Source organism: Xenopus laevis, chromosome 3S (assembly GCF_017654675.1).
Source record: "Xenopus laevis strain J_2021 chromosome 3S, Xenopus_laevis_v10.1, whole genome shotgun sequence".
Classification (NCBI taxonomy): domain Eukaryota; kingdom Metazoa; phylum Chordata; class Amphibia; order Anura; family Pipidae; genus Xenopus; species Xenopus laevis.
This window is the reverse complement of record NC_054376.1, coordinates 2,827,426-2,852,956: the sequence shown is the minus strand read 5'-3', so window position 1 is coordinate 2,852,956 and position 25,531 is coordinate 2,827,426. Positions and strand designations below refer to the sequence as shown.

Genomic DNA, 25,531 nt, shown 5'->3' with positions numbered 1-25,531 from the left:
CAATATATAAATATTAATATACAAGACTCCAGCTTAATACTCGCAGCGGTTTCTTACGACATAAATTAGGGAGAACGATCCCAGGATTTTGAGGTATTTCTATCACTGTTGTGGGACCCACCACAGTCAATGAGGGGAAGTGCACAAAACTGAGATTTAAAGGGAAAGCACATAGGGCTGCATTATGCGTCCTCTACGTTCCAACTGGCAGTTTCCTGCAGGCAGTTGTAATAACCGCTAGGAGGTGGAATTCCACCTGGTCATTATAATATTATTTTTGTTTTTCTTCTAAAAAAAACTACAGCCGTATTTACACATACCACAGGAAAAAAATACTCTATTTGTACTAAATATCTGATTCAAATATACTATATGACACTGCAGAGTTGCACCCAGAGCAACAATACGGAGTTCTGCGTGGCCCCACCTCCTCCAACCGCGTCTTTTTTTTCCGGAACAAATCCAAAGTTCTAAGCGTCAAGGGGTGCCTTGAGAAACGGAGAAGTTCGGGGGAGAGGTGGATTTGGGGCTACCGCAAATAAAGGTTAAACGTCGACGCCTTTAATAAGCGAGCCCTCCAGCACGATATTGAAATCCTGTAATGTCTGCAGCACCCGCACCAGCGAGTTGACAGTCATGGGGTCTCGGAGGAGGGCGTTTTCCTCGTACATCTGGGTGATTGCCGGACACTCAGCTAGCAGGGGGATCCAGAGGGCCAGCAAGTGATCCCTGTAACAAGACAGATTTGGTTATTTAAAGTATAAGTAAACCTTTAAAATAAGTGAATGTAAAATGGATGAGGGTCATTTACATTCATTATTTATTTTCTTTTTATCCCAAGATATTAAGGGATACATGTGCTGTTAATATGAATGAATTTTGTTCCAACAGCGCCACCTGCTGGTCAGTTTCCCACCAGTCTGACCAGCAAGTAGTCAAGGAAGTTGTCAGGAGAAAGAAAGAGGCTGCTCTGATGTTCTTCTGCTTAGGAAAACAATTAGAAACCTCTCTCAAATCTTTCCTAAGCAGAAGAACATGAGAGCAACCAAGCACATTGTCAGGTCCCTCTTAATTCCCCGAGTAAGTCTGATTCCGCCTCCCATGGCTCATAAACTGGGATATTCCCTTCATAGGGCCACTATACCAGCTGTCATCACAGGGATGTAGGGATTTGATACCTCCCACTAGGAACCAAAACTTGGACAACCCGAGATCCGGCCCCGTACCTCGCCCCCAGACAGAACAAGAGCTGGAATTTTCCATCTTTGCCAATGTTGCGGGGGGCAGCGATGATCGTGTTGACGTAGTGGCAGAAGGTCTTGCAGGACGACCCCGAAATCAAATGGTCCTCTTCCTCGTCCCCTATTTGGTCAGTCGTTTCAAAGTAAGCCACGGCCTTCTCTGAGGAGCAAGTGACATCACAGAATAATGACATCATATTACTGGAAAGGCCCAAGATATCTGACCCTCTATCTGTCCCTTCTAAAAATGATATTTGCCCACCCACGGGCAGATACTGTACCCTTAGGACAAGGGCTGCATTGGTATGGTCCTCATTTGATGGGTACATAATGGCTGATTTTAGGGCCACCTAAAAGCTTCTGATTTGAACTAAGGGGGCCACATTTATTGGCCATTGTATGGGCTTGACGTGCGCAGCTTCAGGGGCAAAATGTGAACGTTGCACTGCACATACACGGCCTGCAGGTGGCACTATAAGCTGCTGCTTATCCAGATCTGATTCAGTATTCCTGGCTGCGAGTGACAGCGGAGACTCTCCCGGGCCCGTCCAGTGCCGCAGCAGAATTAGCCAGCCAAAAGTAGCTGCATTAGCCAATACTGACGCATCGGGCCACTGGGCTCTCTGTCCTGAGAAACAACCGACATGGGCTTGTGCGGAGGAAATGGACTGAGCAAGAAGAAACGACTTCCTATTAACTCTCCATTCCCCAGGCTGGAAGAACTTTAACCCTTTGCCTCATAATGATTGGACTGGGGAATATAATGTAACCCATGATTTAACTTCTGCAAGTATTTAGTGTGGGGGTCAGACACCTTGTACAGGATAATAACAGACACCCAAACACCCACAAATACCTATGAAGTCCCAGATGAAGACGCTTTTCTGGAATATCCGAGCGGATTTAAATCCATGGTGAAAGAGCTGCTCCAGCGCCACCACCAGGCCACTCTCTCCGCACAGCAGGACGGTCAGGCTGCCCCTCTGCAGGGAAACAATTGGGATAATATGGAGTTAGATGGGGGTCTGTAGCTGTGCCATAGTCACATGTGGTGAGAGGTCATCCAGCAGTAAAGCAGTAGCCAAGGTGTTTTTATAAAAGTAAAAAAATCTTTATTAGGAGATAGGTAAGCCTGACGCATTTTGTGCCTGAGGTGGACACTGAAGATGGCCATACACTATAAGATCCGCTGGTTTGGCAAAGTCAGTGGCGTAAAAGGGACCAATCACGGAACTGAACTCTGATCGGTGGTGTCCCCAGTTAAAATAAAGGTCCCAATCAATGAAATGATGTGTTTTTAATGAAGAATCAGACACTTCATCTTCTAGAAACAAATGTATCTGGGCTGCAGATTTGGGTCAGTGCAGAGCTTAAATAAACAACAACTGCCTGTTGTACTCCATCTCCCAGTATCCCCTGTAGCATCCACGATACCTTGTGTAACACTCAACAGAGCCAATGTTATACACAGATGAGCATTACCTCTTTCTCAGGTTTGTAAAAGTGTTTTATTATGTTGTTCAAAGCTTCTCCAATTCCTTCCTGGATCTGATCGGCATTTGGCTCTGTAAATAAAATGCAGGGAAAACATTATTAGGTGAATACCCTGCCAACAAATGAGTCTGCCTAGTGCTCTGCCATAGTGATGAGGTCCAGCCCACTCCCCCTGTAAGCGTCCATGAGAGTATTCTAGTCCCGCCCACTGCTTGAGTCACAGACTTCTTGCCCTTCCCCCTCAGCATTCTAGCCTCAACCACTGCTTGAGTTACAGTATAGCAAAAGTCGACTCTCATCTGGACACTCCTAACCCACACTGAACCCAAACCCTACCGGAACCTCTATTTATAGACCCCCACAACATCACAAAAGGGGGCGTTCGTCTATAAATATTGGTTATTAATATTGGTTAATGTTGCCGGAAGCAGAAGCCGGCACAGTAAGTTGTGAACATTGTTCATAAGTTGACCTGAACCCCCCCAGACCTCCCTGCGGGTTGACCCACACATCACTATTAGACTTCCACACCCTGTCCCCTGTAAGCCTCCATGAGAGTATTCTAGTCCCACCCACTGCTTGAGTCACAGACCTGCCCCTTCCCCTTAACTTACTGATATTTTTTCCATTAAGGGCGGTTATGCTCAACCTGCGCCCCATGGTGGGCGATTTCTGTTGGGGAGGGGTGCGGCTTTGTTTCCCAAGATCATCATCTGACATGGGGATTATCAGCTCACCAATCAAAACTCTTTCAAGGCTTCCATCATCTACACCTTTCCCCAACCAGCGGCCACATGGGAACCTTAGTGACAGATATAAAAAAAAAAAAATCACATTGAATCAAAGACAACATGGCGGCTGTTTTCTCCCTGGGGAAACACTAAAAAGGTCAAAGAAAGAGACAAGCCTGGCGCATTTCGCTCCTTCGCTTTTCTAGAATAATAAGCAAAGCCGTAAGCACAGGTTTCTATATAAAAATACACTTTAATACAGAGAAAAACAATGGTGAATAGGAGTAAAATATAGTCAGGGATCATCCCTACTTGTATGTGTGTCCCGTGATCTCATTCCGGACCATGACGCAGTCAACAAGCCACTTGGCCAAAAGGCCGGAGTTGTCGTGTCCCAGCTGAACTGTAGTCATTTTGCCCAAATTCTGCCTCTGAAACAAAAGCCCCATAATAGTCATTGAATATTCAGAGCCGTTTCCATGGCTTTTTGGGAACATCAGTCCGTTAACAGCCGACAAGCTCAAGAAAATGGATCTATGAAAGGGAATACTAGTGGAGGTGGCCATAAGCACAATATGCCCTCCCCCCACCCTTAACCATCATGAGTTTTTTATTTCTTCAAGTAATCAAAGAACTGAAATTACCTTCAAATTCCAGCATTCTGGCTCTGCCGAGTCCCTGTTTGCAGAGGGGCAGGTAGTAAAACAAAGTGACCTGCAGATCAGGGGTTTGTTTATACTGAGCGCTTTCTATCATCATTATTTACTGCAGAAAACATTTTCAACCCAATTGTGCAACTGCATATTGTGCACCGTAAGCGTTCCCACTAAGCGGTATTTCTGCTGATCAGGGGAAACATATAAAGGAAACACCATAGTGATTAAAAGGGATTTGTGTGTATTATAGCGACCCTGCTGACTGCTGCTTTCTGTGTAACTCTAACCCTGCGGGGAAATTGATCACTTGCTTCCCAGTGTCGGCTGAACTGACACAAAGTGCAGGTTTATAGAAATGTCATTCGGGTGTCACGTTGCCGGTGGGGCCCCAAAAGAGTCAGGGCCCACCGGATTTTTTCCCTCCTGCCCAGTCCGACCCTGAATGTGATTTAGGGATTGTTCTGCTCTATCCTTCTCACTGACATTACCAACCTCAAAGGTCATCTCCAGGAGATTTTTGGGAATCTGCATCACTCCCGTGTCCCCCAACTCCCCCGACACACAAATCCAGGGGTTGGACGTGGTGATGGAGTTGCTCAGTTTCTTTATAGGGAAGATCACGGCTCGGTACGGAACCACTGGAACAGAAGCGGAACGGTTAATATTTCCTGAAATTTCGCACTTAGTGTATCAGGGGCAGGAGAAAAGTGTGAAATCAGGTTTTTGTAACAGTTGCAAAGAAATAGCAAAAAAAAAACCACTTCCGTGTATCTGTGATATGAGAGTGAGAAAATTAGTTGATCGTGAACATTTAAAGGCATTGTTCCCCTTTAAATTAACTGTTAATACGATGTAGAGAGTGGTATTCTGAGATAATTTGCAATTGGTCTTCTTTTTTTATTATTTGTTTTTTTTTGAGTTATTTAGCTTTTTATTCAGCAGCTCTCCAGTTTGTAATTTCATGGTTGCTAATATGAATAAGTACCAGAGGGTATGAAACGCGTAAGGCGGAATACCAGTTGGTCTGTATGCCTACTTTTTTAATTCTATGTTAAATAAAAGCTAATTTTTTAATTTGATTACAGAGTTATTTGAGGTATATTTTTGTGCTTGATCTGGTTGCTAAGGTCCAAATTGCCCTAGCAACCATGCATTGATTTGCACAAGAGACTGGAATATGATAAGGAGAGGCCTGAATAGAAAGATGATTTATAAAAAGCAGCAGTGACGATACATTTGCAGCCTTATAGAGCATACTTGAAAGATTGGATGAGTCAAAAAAGAAAAATAAATAAATACTGAAGACCAATTGGTAAGTTGCTTAGAATCAGCTGTTCTATAACATACTAAAAATTAAAGGGGTGGTTCACCTTCAATACAACTTTTAATATTTTAAAAAATAACCAGTTTTAAGCAACTTTTGAATTGGTCTTCGGTATTTTTTTATAGTTTTTAAATTATTTGCCTTCTTCTTCGGACCCTTTCCAGCTTCTAAATGGGGGGTCACTGACCCCATCTAAAAGAACAAATGCTACACATTTACAGCTACTGCTACTTTTTATGACTCATCTATTTTATGACTTTCTATTCGGGCCTCTATTATTCACATTCCAGTCTCTTATTTCATATCAGTGCATGGTTGCTAGGGGAATTTGCACCCTAGCGACCAGATGGCTGAAACTGCAAACTGGAGAGCTGCTGAATAAAAAGCTAAATAACTCAAAAACGGCAAATAATAAAAAATGAAAGCCAATTACAAATTATCTCCGAATGTCCCTCTCTACATCATGAGAACCGTTAATTTAAAGGGGAACCACGCCTTTAAGTATCTGAAAATACTTCTAAGCTGCTGTTCTAGTCTGGCCCGTGCAAGCTGCCATTAAAGTGTTCTAGTCCCGCCCACTTCATGAGTCGACTCCTAGCTCCTCCCCTTAGTCCTGCTCAAGGCAGAAATAAAATCACGGGTCCAGTCTGATGAGTCCTACACATGGGGGCGATTTGATGGCCCTGGGGCCCTTGAATAGCGACAGAGCCTCCCAGCGATTGCCCTGAGCCACTTATTCCCATTATTATTCCAAGACAAGAGACCAATGGCACCTACTTATAGTGGTGAAGACGCTGGTAAAGCAGAAATAATCCACCGCATTGAGAGACAGGAGATGGTAGAAAAACTGCTCCTTCTCTTCCTCGCAGCGGAGAAACGCGTAACGCTTGTACAGCTTCCTGTAGGCAGAATGAAACGATCAGTATGGCCGCACCGTCGTCCCGTTTCTTCACTCAGGCAAGTCTTAAAGCTACAGCCCATTCTTACCTGGTGAGAGACTTATTGGTCAGAAGCTGCTTGAGGTGCTGAGACAGGAGCTTCTTCTCCAGGGACAATCGTATCAACCCGCGAGCTCGACCCACGTCCGTCTTGATCTCACTCAGATTCTGGATATGCCTGGGGGGGGGGATATAATGTCATTTCCTTATCTATAACAAGAACAATGATTTTGCACCTAAATTCTATATATTATTAATTAGTGGAACTTATTAAGGGAGCAACGCTTCCACCGACACCAAAGTAAATAATATCAAACGCTGTTCCCCCCTATATCTCTATATACAATGGATTCATCCTCCTGCAAATCAGTAGCGTGCGCTAAATAATACAATCCCAACATGGCGCCCCAATCACCCCCCGATCACAAGTATTTATGGCAATAAATTTAATTAAACCAATTCATGGGCAGTTTCAGGAGGTTCTGCCCTTTATACTGACGGGAACCATTACTGAAAGCTCTTTGATTCCCTTAATGTTAAATAGGGATTTTGTTATTGAATTAACAGTCAGTTTCCTTCTGATTAGACTCTGTCATCAGTGGTAACAGCACAAACACACAACATAAAAACGACATGAAAATAAATATATCCAGCAGCCTCTGGGTTAATAGAGAAAATATAAACTGTGGCTAGAATCTCAGCTGCTATAAAGCAGGACAGGACTGCTGCTTACAATGGGGATCAGATAGGATCTGTGCAGCCACTGGGACAGAATGTTCTGTTATACAGATAGCTAGAATCTCAGCTGCCATAAAGCAGGACAGGACTGCTGCTTACAATGGGGATCAGATAGGATCTGTGCAGCCACTGGGACAGAATGTTCTGTTATACAGATAGCTAGAATCTCAGCTGCCATAAAGCAGGACAGGACTGCTGCTTACAATGGGGATCAGATAGGATCTGTGCAGCCACTGGGACAGAATGTTCTGTTATACAGATAGCTAGAATCTCAGCTGCCATAAAGCAGGACAGGACTGCTGCTTACAATGGGGATCAGATAGGATCTGTGCAGCCACTGGGACAGAATGTTCTGTTATACAGATAGCTAGAATCTCAGCTGCCATAAAGCAGGACAGGACTGCTGCTTACAATGGGGATCAGATAGGATCTGTGCAGCCACTGGGACAGAATGTTCTGTTATACAGATAGCTAGAATCTCAGCTGCCATAAAGCAGGGCAGGACTGCTGCTTACAATGGGGATCAGATAGGATCTGTGCAGCCACTGGGACTGAAGCTCTGACTCAGAAAGCAGCGCCGGGAGACTATTTTCCCACTGTCGGCCATTGAGAGAAACCAGATGCTGTGAGATGAGAGGTCGCTGTGATGTTTCTATAGAGCAACACGGAGTGACACTTCTCTATTCACTGAATAACAAATGTATCAGCCAGACAAGGTGACAGTTTATTCAGCAAGTGTCATGTTTGTGCCACACACCTCATGTCCTGAATCAGCGACACCCGCAGAGACGGCAAACTGACACCCGCGTCTGACTTCCTTCTGTCTGGCCCAGGGGCCGCTGCAAATTTGTAAAAGGGAATAGATGACTGGTTACGAGGAGCCAAGTTATTCATTGCAGCGTTTGTCTCTATACAGAAGAGCTGACAATTACTTGGTGACGCCGCAGCCCGCTCCAGCCGCTCCTCCCTCTCCTGGAACTGCACCAGATGTGACCACAACGCAGACTTGCCCTGAAATGCAAAGAGAGTCGTTCTGTTTCCATATTAACCCTTTTCAGAGTTTTTTTTTTATGAGACACCTTGAACCCAAAAGCACTAGAGTCTGTTCCATGTGCCTGACAAACTGCAGAAATACTGGTAGGAAGACTCCGTCGTACTGTAAATAACCATGAAATTTACCTGTTTAACGAGAAGGCCGTGGCTCCAGATTCTCTCTAACAGGTCACATAGGCTGGCAATCAGAGTATTCTCCTCTAGCCCAGTGATATTTGCCTCTCCGTGGCCCAACTCCACCGCTTCATGGCCCATTTTCTCCACCAACATCCGCTTTGTCTAAAGGACACAATTAGGAAAGTCGCAACATTGAATTTACAAGGGTATTCACCCCAAATCTCCCCCTAACTGACCTTCAGACTGGGCCCCCTTAGCTCATAACAAGGTTACAGATATATAGAAACATTGGGGTGTCACCCTGCTATAGTTCCAGGGGTACCCAGGGTACAAATAAACACTCACCCCAAATCTCCCCCTAACTGACCTTCAGACTGGGCCCCCTTAGCTCATAACAAGGTTACAGATATATAGAAACATTGGGGTCTCACCCTGCTATAGTTCCAGGGGTACCCAGGGTACAAATAAGCACTCACCCCAAATCTCCCCCTAACTGACCTTCAGACTGGGCCCCCTTAGCTCATAACAAGGTTACAGATATATAGAAACATTGGGGTATAAACTCGTGGGATTGGCAGGTTTATGGGATTATTATTACAGATATAAGGTGCTGGGTGTTATTCTCAAACAAGTTAGATTTATTTTATTGTTTTCGTGCCTCTCTTTCTAATAACCCAGGTTGTACTCATGAGTTATGTTACCCTGGGTCCCCCCTGTTTATGTGCGGATTAAGGACATGAGACTCTGGCGCTGCTCCAGGACTGTCTCTCCCACATCAATACGGCCACTAATTCATCTCAGTCACACAGAAGCCATTTAACATTGATGTGCCAGGGAAATGGCTTCTATTCACTACAGCTTGTCATTTATTTGTGTTTGTCTCATCAGTCTCCTGCAAGAACATTTTTCACTGAAACAAACTGATTTTTTTAAACACTTAGGACCCAGTTAATTAAAAAAAACAGACATCTGCCTCCTTTGTTGAACTACAGTTCCCATCAGCCTCAACAAATATGGAAGTTTTGGGAATCACTGCAGGTTGGGACAAGAAACACATTATCCCTTATAATACATGAGTGATACTCAGAGTTCCCTGTATAACTCAGCCTGCAGCCTTGTGCCTTTATATGGTCACAGAACAACCCCTCAGTGACTTCTAATATCCTTATCATTTACAGTAGGGGGTACATTATCCCTTATAATACATGAGAGATACTCAGAGTTCCCTGTATAACTCAGCCTGCAGCCTTGTGCCTTTATATGGTCACAGAACAACCCCTCAGTGACTTCTAATATCCTTATCATTTACAGTAGGGGGTACATTATCCCTTATAATACATGAGTGATACTCAGAGTTCCCTGTATAACTCAGCCTGCAGCCTTGTGCCTTTATATGGTCACAGAACAACCCCTCAGTGACTTCTAATATCCTTATCATTTACAGTAGGGGGTACATTATCCCTTATAATACATGAGTGATACTCAGAGTTCCCTGTATAACTCAGACTGCAGTCTTGTGCCTTTATATGGTCACAGAACAACCCCTCAGTGACTTCTAATATCCTTATCATTTACAGTAGGGGGTACATTATCCCTTATAATACATGAGTGATACTCAGAGTTCCCTGTATAACTCAGCCTGCAGCCTTGTGCCTTTATATGGTCACAGAACAACCCCTCAGTGACTTCTAATATCCTTATCATTTACAGTAGGGGGTACATTATCCCTTATAATACATGAGTGATACTCAGAGTTCTCTGTATAACTCAGCCTGCAGCCTTGTGCCTTTATATGGTCACAGAACAACCCCTCAGTGACTTCTAATATCCTTATCATTTACAGTAGGGGGTACATTATCCCTTATAATACATGAGTGATACTCAGAGTTCCCTGTATAACTCAGCCTGCAGCCTTGTGCCTTTATATGGTCACAGAACAACCCCTCAGTGACTTCTAATATCCTTATCATTTACAGTAGGGGTACATTATCCCTTATACATGAGTGATGAAATAAGACCCCACTTACCTTCATGCGACATTCTTTTAATAATCCTTCAACAAACTTGGAGTTAGTCTGAGCAATAACTGCCGGGGAGAGATCGGATAATTTCGGCTGCCTGACAGTTTTGCCCAAAGTCCTGGCTTCCTGCATGTATTTCTGAAATGGGGAAAATACATCATTATCAGAGGGTTCACATAGGCACGGGGGGGACCCTATTAACGGGTCGGCCGGGGGGATCTCAGACCTCTGGGAGACACAAATACATGAAATATTCTAATTATTTCTATCTTTAATTTTCAAATATAAAGGATTTTTTGTGACTTCCGCAATTGGAGCTGCCGTAGTCTCTGCAATGTGCACCAGTCTGGGGTGAGTGGGGTTAAAAAAACTCTCCTTGATTGACAGGTGGGGGTTCAAAGCGGGCGTAGATACTAATAGAAATACAGAGCCATGCAAGATGGGCACCTGCCGGGACCATACAAGGGCCACACACCCTTCCCCAATCCACGGCCGCGTCATGTGATTAAAGGGGAACTCCAAACACAAGTCTCATTCTGCACAATGCATTTATTAAATATTATCACTGAAATAAAGGGAATGATGAGAAGCAAATACTCATGGGACGGAGAGCATTAATGCTGCCGCTCAACTGTCGCTTTATACCGACCAATGAATGGATTTTCCCAAAATAGTACAAATGTGACCTCCCGGATCAATGGATTCCTAACGGGAACGGCAATCCCATAACTTGTTTCCTGGAATCATCCACAACCTTTTATCATCTGAGTTTGATTTAATGTGAAATCTCTGCTCTACCTCCCCCCCAAATAATAAATGATTGCTTTGTTAGACTGCAGGGGAAAGTATTTAAAGGGGGACTACACCCAAAAACTGTTTCAGCATAATAAAAGAGAATATAATTCTAAGCAGCTTCCCAATATCCATTCATTCCTCATTCTCTTCTCTGCACTGCTGGTTCTGACTCCTGATACAACTTCCCAATATCCATTCATTCCTCATTCTCACTGGGTTTATAGTTCTGTGTAACTGTCATTGTGTCTGTCCCTTTCTCTGCACTGCTGCCTCTGACTCCTGATACAACTTCCCAATATCCATTCATTCCTCATTCTCACTGGGTTTATAGTTCTGTGTAACTGTCATTGTGTCTGTCCCTTTCTCTGCACTGCTGCCTCTGACTCCTGATACAACTTCCCAATATCCATTCATTCCTCATTCTCACTGGGTTATAGTTCTGTGTAACTGTCATTGTGTCTGTCCCTTTCTCTTCTCTGCACTGCTGCCTCTGACTCCTGATACAACTTCCCAATATCCATTCATTCCTCATTCTCACTGGGTTTATAGTTCTGTGTAACTGTCATTGTGTCTGTCCCTTTCTCTGCACTGCTGCCTCTGACTCCTGATACAACTTCCCAATATCCATTCATTCCTCATTCTCACTGGGTTTATAGTTCTGTGTAACTGTCATTGTGTCTGTCCCTTTCTCTGCACTGCTGCCTCTGACTCCTGATACAACTTCCCAATATCCATTCATTCCTCATTCTCACTGGGTTTATAGTTCTGTGTAACTGTCATTGTGTCTGTCCCTTTCTCTTCTCTGCACTGCTGCCTCTGACTCCTGATACAACTTCCCAATATCCATTCATTCCTCATTCTCACTGGGTTTATAGTTCTGTGTAACTGTCATTGTGTCTGTCCCTTTCTCTGCACTGCTGCCTCTGACTCCTGATACAACTTCCCAATATCCATTCATTCCTCATTCTCACTGGGTTTATAGTTCTGTGTAACTGTCATTGTGTCTGTCCCTTTCTCTGCACTGCTGCCTCTGACTCCTGATACAACTTCCCAATATCCATTCATTCCTCATTCTCACTGGGTTTATAGTTCTGTGTAACTGTCATTGTGTCTGTCCCTTTCTCTTCTCTGCACTGCTGCCTCTGACTCCTGATACAACTTCCCAATATCCATTCATTCCTCATTCTCACTGGGTTTATAGTTCTGTGTAACTGTCATTGTGTCTGTCCCTTTCTCTGCACTGCTGCTTCTGACTCCTGATACAACTTCCCAATATCCATTCATTCCTCATTCTCACTGGGTTTATAGTTCTGTGTACCTGGGGAAACAGTTTTGACAACTTTGCCATCTTAGGGAGGAATTGGAATATTCCATAACATAAATGAGAGTTTGACATTGGACATAAAGCTAGCAATCACTGTGCACATTACGTACTTCCCTCAAGTCATTGTCTAGGCCCAGGTGCTCCGAGTGCTGTCGCAGTTTGTCTTTCCTCCGCTGAGTTGTTGCACTACGACTGACCCATCGGCTGTAAATAATGATAGGGACAGACAGCACTTAAAATTAAAAATGTATATTAAGGGTTATGGTATGTATAACTCATACAGGACATTAATGTACAGTATTATAAACCTGCCTCATACTGTACTGTCTAAGGGAATCAATATGGCACCTCCTCCTCCCATATGTATAAATACAAATATACAGAGAAGGAATGTTCTGGGCACACAATAAGCTATACCCTCATACTGTATTGTCTAAGGGAATCAATATGGCACCTCCCTCCTCCCATATGTATAAATACAAATATACAGAGAAGGAATGTTCTGGGCACACAATAAGCTATACCCTCATACTGTACTGTCTAAGGGAATCAATATGGCACCTCCTCCTCCCATATGTATAAATACAAATATACAGAGAAGGAATGTTCTGGGCACACAATAAGCTATACCCTCATACTGTACTGTCTAAGGGAATCAATATGGCACCTCCTCCTCCCATATGTATAAATACAAATATACAGAGAAGGAATGTTCTGGGCACACAATAAGCTATACCCTCATACTGTACTGTCTAAGGGAATCAATATGGCACCTCCTCCTCCCATATGTATAAATACAAATATACAGAGAAGGAATGTTCTGGGCACACAATAAGCTATACCCTCATACTGTACTGTCTAAGGGAATCAATATGGCACCTCCTCCTCCCATATGTATAAATACAAATATACAGAGAAGGAATGTTCTGGGCACACAATAAGCTATACCCTCATACTGTACTGTCTAAGGGAATCAATATGGCACCTACTCCTCCCATATGTATAAATACAAATATACAGAGAAGGAATGTTCTGGGCACACAATAAGCTATACCCTCATACTGTACTGTCTAAGGGAATCAATATGGCACCTCCCTCCTCCCATATGTATAAATACAAATATACAGAGAAGGAATGTTCTGGGCACACAATAAGCTATACCCTCATACTGTACTGTCTAAGGGAATCAATATGGCACCTCCTCCTCCCATATGTATAAATACAAATATACAGAGAAGGAATGTTCTGGGCACACAATAAGCTATACCCTCATACTGTACTGTCTAAGGGAATCAATATGGCACCTCCTCCTCCCATATGTATAAATACAAATATACAGAGAAGGAATGTTCTGGGCACACAATAAGCTATACCCTCATACTGTACTGTCTAAGGGAATCAATATGGCACCTACTCCTCCCATATGTATAAATACAAATATACAGAGAAGGAATGTTCTGGGCACACAATAAGCTATACCCTCATACTGTACTGTCTAAGGGAATCAATATGGCACCTCCCTCCTCCCATATGTATAAATACAAATATACAGAGAAGGAATGTTCTGGGCACACAATAAGCTATACCCTCATACTGTACTGTCTAAGGGAATCAATATGGCACCTCCTCCTCCCATATGTATAAATACAAATATACAGAGAAGGAATGTTCTGGGCACACAATAAGCTATACCCTCATACTGTACTGTCTAAGGGAATCAATATGGCACCTCCTCCTCCCATATGTATAAATACAAATATACAGAGAAGGAATGTTCTGGGCACACAATAAGCTATACCCTCATACTGTACTGTCTAAGGGAATCAATATAGATAAATACACCCCGTTTCTCAGACACTCACTTGTTATTGGTCGGTCCGCTCATAAGGACGTCGGACTGCAGTTTGGGGAAGAATCCCTGCTGGTATTTGCCCTGCCCAATCTTCATGTCCAGCAGGTGGGGATGGACGGCCGTGTGATCGATCTTGGTGAGTCGCTGCTCAATGGCCTGGGCTGTAAAAGAGATTTATTAGGAATGGGCTGAGCGACTGTACAACACGCTTGGCACACGTGAAAGCACATTGATTTTTATTGACAGCTGTTCTTGTGTTTATAGCAGGCGATTATTATTATAAAGAGGCGCCACATGCCATTAGGCTTCATTTTATTCCCCTACACTTATATGAGGGTTTGGGATCCGGACTAATGTATTAGGAACATGAAGAGGTGGGGGATTGTTCTAGGCACCCCGATACTCACCGTGCAGCTATGGGACACTCACTTTATTACATTCCCCCCACAAGAGAAGAAAGGCAAAGTCCTGCAGAAGATCATTCTACACATTTCCCTGTCCCTAAATATATATTTAACCAATTACAAAAGGAGCCGCTGTTGCAGGATTTACATTGGGCACCCGAGGGGATAGAGGTTGGGCCCATAAGCCTCCAGTTGCTTTTATTTCTAGTGAATATATTTGCTGCCCCGCTGTTGCCTCAGCTTTAATCTCATTTCCCAGGAATGGAAACTGTGGCCACCTCACCCGGGCCCCCCTCGGAGCAAGACTTTGCCCCCAGTATAATTAGGTCAGGGGGTGCTCACTATTGAGACATCCCCGGGCTTTGTGATTCACGCACTGAGCCAATAAACAAAATGTTACCCAAATAAAGCACTTGGTACATCCCGGTGCCTGATTAATAGAACCAATTTAATCCCTGACCAAGCGGGTTAAACCAATAGCGCAGGGTTCCACCAGCTTGTGTTTGACTATAGGCAGCACATGTGTATAACAAAGGATTGCGAGAGAACTGGGACTTCCCTGGTTACAGTGTAGCAAAGGCTGACCTGGGAGATAGAGTGAAAAAATTAGGGTTTATATCCCCTTTAAAGGGGTTTTAAAATAACTTTTTGCATGATGTAGAGAGTGATAGTCGGACACAGAACATAATTGGTCATCCCTGTGTTTTTTTTTTTTTTAATGATTTAATTTTTTGCTCAGCAGCTCTCCAGTTGGGAGTGTCGCAGCTATCTGGTTGCTAAGGTCCAAATCAACCTAGCAACCAAGCAGTGAGAGGCTGTTACGTGGATAGGAGAGGAACTGGAACGAAAGAAAAGAAATAAAAAGTAGCAACAACAAGGGGAGGCCCATTTATCCAAGTACACATTTATCTCATTAATTACTGAAAAATACTCCAACCAAATCCACACTGGTTTTCCCTTATTTAACAAAAAATTTTCCTGTAAATTGTCTGTGCGGGAAAAATCCTGAAAAGAATTTAGGAATTTTTCGGATTTTCCGCCTGAAAATCTTCGGATTATTGCAGTTCTGAGATGCCAGATTTTCGAATTCTGATTTTTTTCCATCCTCAGGGTATAATAAATCCTGAAAAATTTGTATGTTTTTTTTTTCCCACAAAAAAATTGGATTTTAAAGTAAAAAAACCCACACTCTTCAGGTTTTTGGCATTTGGAGTTTAATAAATAACCCCCTACATGTGTCTTACAGAGAATTTGTCTGTTCAGTGGCGTAACTACCAGGGGAGCAGGGGGTGCGATCACACCAGGGTCCGTTCCCCCTCGGGCCCTTCAGAGACTGCGCCACTGCAAACGCAGTAAGGAAACCGCGCGTCTGGAGGGGGAGGGGTACATATCCTGCAGCAGGGCCTGGAAGAGGGTAGTTACAGTACTGTGTCTGTTAGATGGGGTCAGCGACCCTCATTTGAATGCAGGGAAGGGTCAGAAGAAGAAGGGAAATAATTCAACAACTATAAATAATAAAGACCAAAAGAAAAGTTGCTTATAACTGGCCATTCTGAACGTTTAATTTAAAAGGTGAACCATCCCTTCAATCGACAGTTCCGGTGACTTGAGAGAAATCAGGCGCATTGGATGATCACAAGCGTGTGACCTCAATTGAAGTTCCCTTTCGCACAGATGTTCCTACAGAGCGAAATCACGCGGAACTACAGATGACTGTATGCTCACAGGGCTCCTGCGTATTCTTGTAAGGCTCTAATGAGTCGCATCAATCTCGCCGCTCTGCAGCTGTTGGTCGTGGCAGCTGCACGTTCCATATCCTATCACTAAATCCCTGCGTCCCTAACAGAACCACAGTCCCTTCGGATATATCGGAGCGCATTAGGGGCCAAAATAAGGGAAACACTTGATTAACAAGGGGCACAAATCATTTTGGTAAAGCAACAAGGTTTTCAAAAATAATAACCAAAAAGCGATTAAAAATGTAAATACATTTATTAGGAAAATACAGGTGAAGGCCTAACGCGTTTCGTGCCCATTGATATATACGTTGTTGTGATTGATCACAATCTGTATATAAGAACTGTACAGGGGTGTGCCCATTAGCCTATGAGTAAGTGCCCCTATAGGCACAAAACGCGTTAGGCCTTCGCCTGTATTGTCCTAATAAATGTATTTCAATTTTTTTTGGTTATTATTTTTGGAAAAACTCACAAACCTTGTTTCTCTCTCTCTCTCTCTCTCTCTCTCTCTCTCTCTCTCTTTCTCTCTCTCTCTCCCCATAGACTGGGGTGAACTGTATTTTTCGCCTCTTTATTATTATATTCTTTTTTGTTCATTATCATTTTTTGTATTTATTACAATTGGTAGAGCTAAAAATTGGCTTCCAGCACCTTTCTCTTTAATTGGCACTAATCATATTGGTAGCGGCGGCTTCCATGGAGACCTGGCACTCAACTAACGAAGCTGTGAGCATCCCACCCGGCACAATGGAAGTATATATATATATATATATAAAGATAATTTATGTAAATACATTATAATGTTCTCATCTTTACGTACTAAATAAATTGGTATGGCAGCTCCACCATTCTGCTTATACAGACCAGTGGCATAGACACATACCTGCCTCCTTCAGGGTGTTGCATTTCTGATAATTCGAGGTCCTTAACGCAGGGCCCCGGCCGTTGTACAGCCGCATCTTCTGAATCCTGGAATCAAACACCCGCAGCAGCGGCTCCTTCTCGTCCCACAGGGACATGATTTTATTGTCTATGAACGTGGCGAACATCTGCGTCTCGATGAAACGGGAGAGGAAGGGCAGGTAGGGCTCGGGCTGGTCCGACAAAAAGGAAGCCTGCAATTGGAGGATGCCGTCAAGCCTGAGGTGTCACTTTAAGGAAAGGGACTTTTGTTTTTAGAGAACAGAGATTGGGAAATGGATTAACCCTTAAAGGATAAGTAAACCTTTAAAATAAGTGAATGTAAAATTGATGAGGGGGTTATTCTAAGCACATTTGTCATTTACATTCATTATTTATTTTCTTTTTATTCCAAGATATTAAGGGATACATGTGCTGTTAATATGAATGAATTTTGTTCCCACGCTGCCACCTGCTGGTCAGTTGCTGCTTTTATACAGGTCGCATAACTCCGAGGTGACTTCTGATATCTTTATAAATTTCTAGTAGGGGGTACATTATGCATTATAATCTACATTTTGTGGAGGGGTTGGCACTGTAATTTTGGTCGCCGGAATCAAATTTGGGCGACCGGCGTCCGTTTCGGACGCACGGTGTCAAATTCGGGCGGACTGAGACCAAAATTTGACGCTGGCGAACAAACTTTCAGTGCCAACCCCTCCACAAAATGTAGATTATAATGCATAATGTACCCCCTACTAGAAATTTATAAAGATATCAGAAGTCACCTCGGAGTTATGTGACCTGTATAAAATCACTCGTCCTACGGCCTCGTACTTTTATTTGGTCACATAACTCCTCGGTGACTTATAATATCTTTATAAATTACAGTAGGGGGTACATTATCCACTATATAACGTTGTTTCCATGGTTACCTTGTCGAAGTTCTGCATTTGCTCCCTGTTGTTCAGCCACGACTCCATGTCATGGGCCGACTGGATCACGAAGGCCTCGTAGTCGGAGAACATCTGGGTGAAGCGATTGGCGAAGACTTCCCGGAGCTGCACGTTGAGCTTATAGTCCTGAAGCTCCATCTCAGCGCACTGCACCTTCTGCTCCTCCTCTGGGTCCATCGTGGGGGCCGTCAGGTTGATTTTATCCATGGAGATCCCCGTCCTTTTCGTCAGGGCCTGCAGCCGGGCGATGGTCTCGTTGCCTTTCAGCAGCTCGTACATGTTGATGTTATTGGCCGACAGGTTGCCGTTCTTCTTGTCGTTGGCCCAGTCGTCCAGGACCAGGCTCTTCAGCTTGGTGGCGCTCTCACTGCAGTGCAAATTGCCCTCGGGGGGGATCCCGTAGTGCCGCAGGACCTCTGAGATCTCCTGAATGAATTCCAATTTGTTTGGAAACTGGGGGAACTCCTCGGGCAGCTCGATAAAGTGGTTATCGATATCGACAAAGCACAGGTTGGCCTGCGGGAGAGAGAGATGGGAAATGCCGTTAGTAATACAAAGCGCTGGGCATTCGATTGTAACAATGAAAATGCGGCACAGTCTGTAGTAAGTTGTACTTCCCCTTTAAAAAAACTTTAATTTAACCTTTCCCCTGTACCTGAATGAATGTATGAATATAATGTCACCATCGCTAATCATGGGGTCCAGACTACTGTTAGCAGGGCCCCAACAGGTAGGTCCCCAAAAGAAAGGGCCCCAACAGAAAGGGCCCCAACAGGCAAGGTAGGTCCCCAACAGAAAGAGCCCCAACAGAAAGCTCCCCAACAGGTAGGTCCCCAACAGAAAGGGCCCCAACAGGTAGGTCCCTAACAGGCAGGTCCCCAACAGAAAGGGCCCCAACAGAAAGGGCCCAACAGGTAGGTCCCCAACAGAAAGGGCCCAACAGGTAGGTCAACCAACAGAAAGGGCCCCAACAGGTAGGTCCCCAACAGAAAGGGCCCAACAGGTAGGTCCCCAACAGAAAGGGCCCCAACAGGTAGGTCCCCAACAGGCAGGTCCCCAACAGAAAGGTCCCCAACAGAAAGGTCCCCAACAGAAAGGGCCCCAACAGGTAGGTCCCCAACAGGTAGGTCCCCAACAGGCAGGTCCCCAACAGAAAGGTCCCCAACAGAAAGGGCCCCAACAGGTAGGTCCCCAACAGGCAGGTCCCCAACAGGCAGGTCCCCAACAGAAAGGTCCCCAACAGAAAGGGCCCCAACAGGTAGGTCACCAACAGGCAGGTCCCCAACAGAAAGGGCCCAACAGGTAGGTCAACCAACAGAAAGGGCCCCAACAGGTAGGTCCCCAACAGGCAGGTCCCCAACAGGTAGCTCGTGAGCAACATGTTGCTCTCCAACCCCTTGTATATTGCTTTCAGTGTCCTCAAAGCAGGGGCTTATTTTTTAATTCCAGGCTTGGAAGCAAGTTTTAATTGCATAAAAACGAAGTATAGTGCCAAGCAGAGCCTCCTGTAAGCCGTCAGTCCATATAGGGGCTACCAAATAGCTAATCACAGCCCTTATTTGGCATCCCCAATGGACTTTTTCATGCTTGTGTTGCTCCCCAACTCTTTTTACATTTGAATGTGGCTCACGGGTAAAAAAGGTTGGGGACCCCTGGTCTAAGGGAATCAATATGGCACCTCCCTCCTCCCATATGTATAAATACAAATATACAGAGAAGGAATGTTCTGGGCACACAATAAGCTATACCCTCATACTGTACTGTCTAAGGGAATCAATATGGCACCTCCTCCTCCCATATGTATAAATACAAATATACAGAGAAGGAATGTTCTGGGCACACAATAAGCTATACCCTCATACTGTACTGTCTAAGGGAATCAATATGGCACCTCCCTCCTCCCATATGTATAAATACAAATATACAGAGAAGGAATGTTCTGGGCACACAATAAGCTATACCCTCATACTGTACTGTCTAAGGGAATCAATATGGCACCTCCTCCCATATGTATAAATACAAATATACAGAGAAGGAATGTTCTGGGCACACAATAAGCTATACCCTCATACTGTACTGTCTACACTTTCCTACACAAACCTTTTTTAAACCATTTTCAAATTTTGTGTAATTATTTATTTTCCAGTGATACTAAACACAATTGCCAGGCGGGTGGGTGGCAGTGCCTCTTTAATAAAACTGTCAGAAAGACTGTAAATAAAATACATTGGCAGATGACATCAATAAAGACGGCCACTTATTAACCGCTGGTAATTTATATTATATCTTTACGGTCCAACTGGGAATACAAATTCAGCGTTTGCCTCCTGCCAAATCTAATCTTATGACTCAGTATCATGTCAGCTCTGCCTGCGGCCTCTCCTGGAGACATGCGGAATTAATCTGTTTGTGTCACACGAAGGAAACTGTCATTTCTGCTCCTACACTGGGAATTCCTGGGCTCTCCTTTATGTGACACTGGGATGTTTCTATCATTGGGGAACTCAGTAAATTGCAGGAACAGCCGCTAAGTTTGCTCATAGTCTGTACAGAGAGATCCCATAAAACTATGGCAGCATAGGTATTCCCCTGTACTAAGCACAATTCAGCAGGAACAGTCCCCTAAGTTTGCTCATAGTCTGTACAGAGAGATCCCATAAAACTATGACAGCATAGGTATTCCCTGTACTAAGCACAATTCAGCAGGAACAGTCCCTAAGTTTGCTCATAGTCTGTACAGAGAGATCCCATAAAACTATGGCAGCATAGGTATTCCCTGTACTAAGCACAATTCAGCAGGAACAGTCCCTAAGTTTGCTCATAGTCTGTACAGAGAGATCCCATAAAACTATGACAGCATAGGAATTCCCCTCCCCTGTACTAAGCACAATCCAGCAGGAACAGTCCCTAAATTTGCTCATAGTCTGTACAGAGAGATCCCATAAAACTATGGCAGCATAGGTATTCCCTGTACTAAGCACAATTCAGCAGGAACAGTCCCTAAGTTTGCTCATAGTCTGTACAGAGAGATCCCATAAAACTATGGCAGCATAGGTATTCCCCTGTACTAAGCACAATTCAGCAGGAACAGTCCCCTAAGTTTGCTCATAGTCTGTACAGAGAGATCCCATAAAACTATGGCAGCATAGGTATTCCCTGTACTAAGCACAATTCAGCAGGAACAGTCCCTAAGTTTGCTCATAGTCTGTACAGAGAGATCCCATAAAACTATGGCAGCATAGGTATTCCCCTGTACTAAGCACAATTCAGCAGGAACAGTCCCTAAGTTTGCTCATAGTCTGTACAGAGAGATCCCATAAAACTATGGTACATAGGTATTCCCTGTACTAAGCACAATTCAGCAGGAACAGTCCCTAAGTTTGCTCATAGTCTGTACAGAGAGATCCCATAAAACTATGGCAGCATAGGTATTCCCTGTACTAAGCACAATTCAGCAGGAACAGTCCCTAAGTTTGCTCATAGTCTGTACAGAGAGATCCCATAAAACTATGGCAGCATAGGTATAGCCCAGGCACTAATAGAATCTTGTTTCAGTAATTTACCTCTTGAGGAAGTTCAAGTTTGGAGCGGTCGGTCCCTTCTTTGGACTGAAGACCCATTAAGTAGGGAACAGGGGCATCGAGGAAATGTAGGAGGGAGGCGGGTAGGATGGGGACGTAGACGTGCTGCCATTGAAATGGGAACAGGAGGGAGGTGATTCCCTCAGCCACAGTCATAAGACGCTGATAGTCTGCACCAGGGGTGGAGAAGAAAGATAAGATATAAAATTGCAAATTAAATTATAAATGTATTTTTGGTAATCGGTTTCTGAACAGTGCAACTTATACGTTTTCTATACTGTGACAATGTTATTTTGGCTGATGAGCAATAAAGGAATCAGCAGCCCTAAATCAAAGAAAAATTTGATATCTTTCTTGTTGCTAGGGGTCACTGACCCTTGAAACCAAAAAGCATTTTCCGTTTCACTTTAAAATAAACATTGCCCTAAGGTGACAAATACTGTAGCAAAGTGGCTTGGACTGCGTTTATTTGCAACTGACCAAAAAGCAAAAAAAAAAAAGAAACTTCCTAAAGAAGTGAACTTTCCCTTTAGGAATTAACAAAGCGCCGCGTCCTCCTGAAGAGCGGATTTGGCTCGATCCTCCAGGAGACGAGTGCAGATTAAGGGGTTTTTCATCACCGTGAAAAATAATCATTTTAACCTAATGTGATTCCTAGAAAAAAAAAATATCTAATAGAAAAAAAAATGTGGTCACAGATTAAAGGGCAACTAATGCTCTGAACTGCATAACAACCACATTTCTTTTGGAAACAGAGTAACATGTAGGGGTAGCTTCGCCTTTAAAAGTGCGGTGTCAAGTCTCCGGCCAGGAGGGAGGGTTTAAATATTAATGAGGGTGGGTAATGTAAAGGTGGCCATACACGGGCCGATAAAAGCTGCCGACAGACCGTGTCGGCAGCTTATTGGCCCGTGTATGGGGGCCCCCCGACGGGCTTCACCGATCGAGATCTGGCCGAAAGTCAGCCAGATCTCGATCGGATGGGACAGAAAATCCCGTCGGATCGCGGCCTCATCTATTCGTTGATGTGGTCCCGCGATCCGACCGCCCGTTTAGGCATCGTTAGGATCCGATCGTTGGGCCCTAGGGCCCACGATCGGATCAGCCCGATATTGCCCACCTCAAGGTGGGCATATCGGAGGGAGATCCGCTCGTTTGGCGACATCGCCAAACGAGCAGATCTCTCCATGTATGGGCACCTTAAGACCCGAGCCTGGGAAAGCAGGGGTTAACCAGCATCACTGACCCCACGCTAAGCCCTGTCTGGCCCAGATTGCTCAAAATGGAGTCGCTGCTCTTTCTCTGCCAATAGAAATTTGTGTATTCTAATAAATAAAGTACCCCCAGTTGTAAAATATGAGGATATTAGAAGTTACCTCGGAGTTCCATGACCTGTATAATGTTTTTATATGGTCATGAAACTCCTTGGTAACTTATAATATCCTTATATTTTACAAGAGGGGGCACTTTATTCACTATATATATATATATAAACATACACACACACAATACAGGTAAGAAATCTGTTCTCCAGAAACCCGTTAGAAAGCGCAGCATTACGGAAAGCCTGCCTCTCCCATAAACTCCATTTTATCCAAATAATCCAAATTTTTAAAACCAATTTCCTTTTTCTGTGTAATAATAAAACAGTTTCTTGTACTTGATCCCAACTAAGATATAATTAAAGTGCCTGGTGACCTCTGAATTAACTGTTAGTATGATGTACAGAGTGTTTGCAATTGGTTTTCATTTTTTATGATTTGTGGATTTTGAGTTATTAAGCTTTATATTGAGCAGCTCTCCAGTTTGCAATTTCAGCCATCTGGTTGCTAAGGTCTGAATTCCCCTAGCAACCATGCATTGATTTGAATAAGAGACTTGACTATGAATAGGAGAGGCCTGAATAAGAAAGAAATGCAATAGAAAGCAGCAATAAGAATAGATGTGTAACCATTTGCTTTTAGATGGGGTCAGTGACCCCCATTGGAAAGCTGGGAAGAGTCAGAAGAAGTGGGAAAATAATTTAAAGACGATAAATTAAATAAATAATGAAGACCAATTGAAAAGTTGCTTAGAATTAGCCATTCTAGAACAAACTAAAAGTCAACTTAAAGGTGAACCACCCCTTTAATCCTTATTGGAAGCAAAACCAGCCTATTGGGTTTATTTCACGTTTATATGATTTTCTAGTAGACTTAAGGTACGAAGATCCAATTACGGAAAGGCCGTCTCCCATTGGCTCCATATTAGCCAAATAATCCAAACTTTAAAAAATGATTTCCTTTTTCTGTGTGATATTAAAACAGACACCTGTACTTGATCCCAACTAAGATATAATTAATCCTTATTGGAAGCAAAACCAGCCTATTGGCTTTATTTAATGTTTAAAGGATTTTGTTCAGTAGACTTAAGGTATGAAATTACGGAAAGATCTGTAATCAGGAAAACCCCCAGTTCCCAAGCTTTCTGGAAAACAGGTTCCGTACCTCTATAACACAAGACTGATTAGTTAAGACGTCAGTCTCACATTACATGGCAGCATAGAAACAAGTGCAGTCGGCATCAGAATTGATTCATAATCAGCCCTGTAACATCAGCTTCTATGGCAGATGAACCTCAGTTTGGATGATTTCCCCCAGACCCCTAAAATGATTTCCCCCATTCCCTAAGCTCAGTTCTTCAGCAGCAGCCAACTGAGCATGTGCAGTGCCGCTGACTCACAAAAGATGCCTAAATAGATCCAAGCTGCTGGGCGCAACTGGATCATTACTGTTCTAGGGCTGCTACAGTAAGTACAGTATATAAAATACACCATTTCTGACCATATTCTTTGTTAGGCTTTAGTTCCCCTTTAAGGCAAATCTCCCACCTTGGGAATAGAGCAGGATCTGCATTTCCAGCAGGACGCAGGTAAAAAGTTGCACCAGATTTTCCAGTCCCAAGAACTCAAAGGTCTCGCTCAGTGGGTAGTCTAAGAGTGGCAGTTCGTTGGGCCCCGGCCTCTGGCACACAATAGGGTCGTAGACCCCGTAGAATTTGAGAGACCTCCCCGGGGGAGGCAGAGGCACCTCGTACAGTAGGTTATGGATGTAGCTCTCCAGAGGCAGCGGTGGGGGCTGCGGGGAGTTGACAGCCTTGTACAGTTGCGTCAGGAACTTCTTGTAGGATCGCATGAATGGCAGCGGAGTGATCAGACAGATGCACTTGGATACATACAGCGTGTCCTTGCTGATGTCATACGAGTTGTAGCGCGGGATCTTGGCCAATGACGTGTCGTCCTCCGCGCTGCTCGCCAGAGAGTCCATACTGCACGACGACGAGGCGCAGACGCTACCAGACTGCTCCGCATTGTGCATGTCATACAGCGTCTGCATTGCTGCGCACATCTGCTTGCTCGTCACCTCCTCGAAAAACGTCAGTACGAAGCCGTAGGTGCGGGAACCGTCCTCTCTGGTGATGATGAAGGAATGGAACTCCGGGTCCCTGTTGTCGGCTTGTGTCCGGAATGATAATCCCTTGGGCATGCACAGCTGCGGGGAGAAATATGTCATTTAACTTCCATACGTGAGAAGAGAAGGAATGTTCTGGGCACACAATAAGCTATACCCTCATACTGTACTGTCTAAGGGAATCAATATGGCACCTCCTCCCATATGTATAAATACAA

The 25,531-nt window shown here is 43.9% G+C and overlaps 1 protein-coding gene across 3 annotated transcripts in view; it reads right to left on the bottom strand.

Annotated features, from left to right (window-relative positions):
- LOC108712539 (DENN domain-containing protein 5B-like) overlaps positions 1-25,531 on the bottom strand; it is a 42,745-nt gene continuing 17,214 nt past the window's right edge. For 2 of the 3 annotated variants that reach the window (XM_041587872.1, XM_041587874.1), the window contains 19 exons: positions 24,734-25,394; positions 21,847-22,034; positions 18,263-18,799; positions 17,311-17,542; positions 14,295-14,445; positions 12,543-12,636; positions 10,320-10,451; positions 8,302-8,454; positions 8,055-8,133; positions 7,880-7,961; positions 6,434-6,562; positions 6,224-6,345; positions 4,615-4,760; positions 3,779-3,897; positions 3,350-3,537; positions 2,724-2,806; positions 2,098-2,224; positions 1,227-1,401; positions 1-729 (listed from right to left, as the gene is read on the bottom strand). In XM_041587872.1, coding sequence (XP_041443806.1) covers positions 546-729; positions 1,227-1,401; positions 2,098-2,224; positions 2,724-2,806; positions 3,350-3,537; positions 3,779-3,897; positions 4,615-4,760; positions 6,224-6,345; positions 6,434-6,562; positions 7,880-7,961; positions 8,055-8,133; positions 8,302-8,454; positions 10,320-10,451; positions 12,543-12,636; positions 14,295-14,445; positions 17,311-17,542; positions 18,263-18,799; positions 21,847-22,034; positions 24,734-25,394 — 3,582 coding nt within the window. In that variant the 3' untranslated portion in view covers positions 1-545. The remainder of the gene's footprint in view (positions 730-1,226; positions 1,402-2,097; positions 2,225-2,723; positions 2,807-3,349; positions 3,538-3,778; positions 3,898-4,614; positions 4,761-6,223; positions 6,346-6,433; positions 6,563-7,879; positions 7,962-8,054; positions 8,134-8,301; positions 8,455-10,319; positions 10,452-12,542; positions 12,637-14,294; positions 14,446-17,310; positions 17,543-18,262; positions 18,800-21,846; positions 22,035-24,733; positions 25,395-25,531) is intronic. The other variant, XM_041587873.1, reaches the window with a different exon arrangement.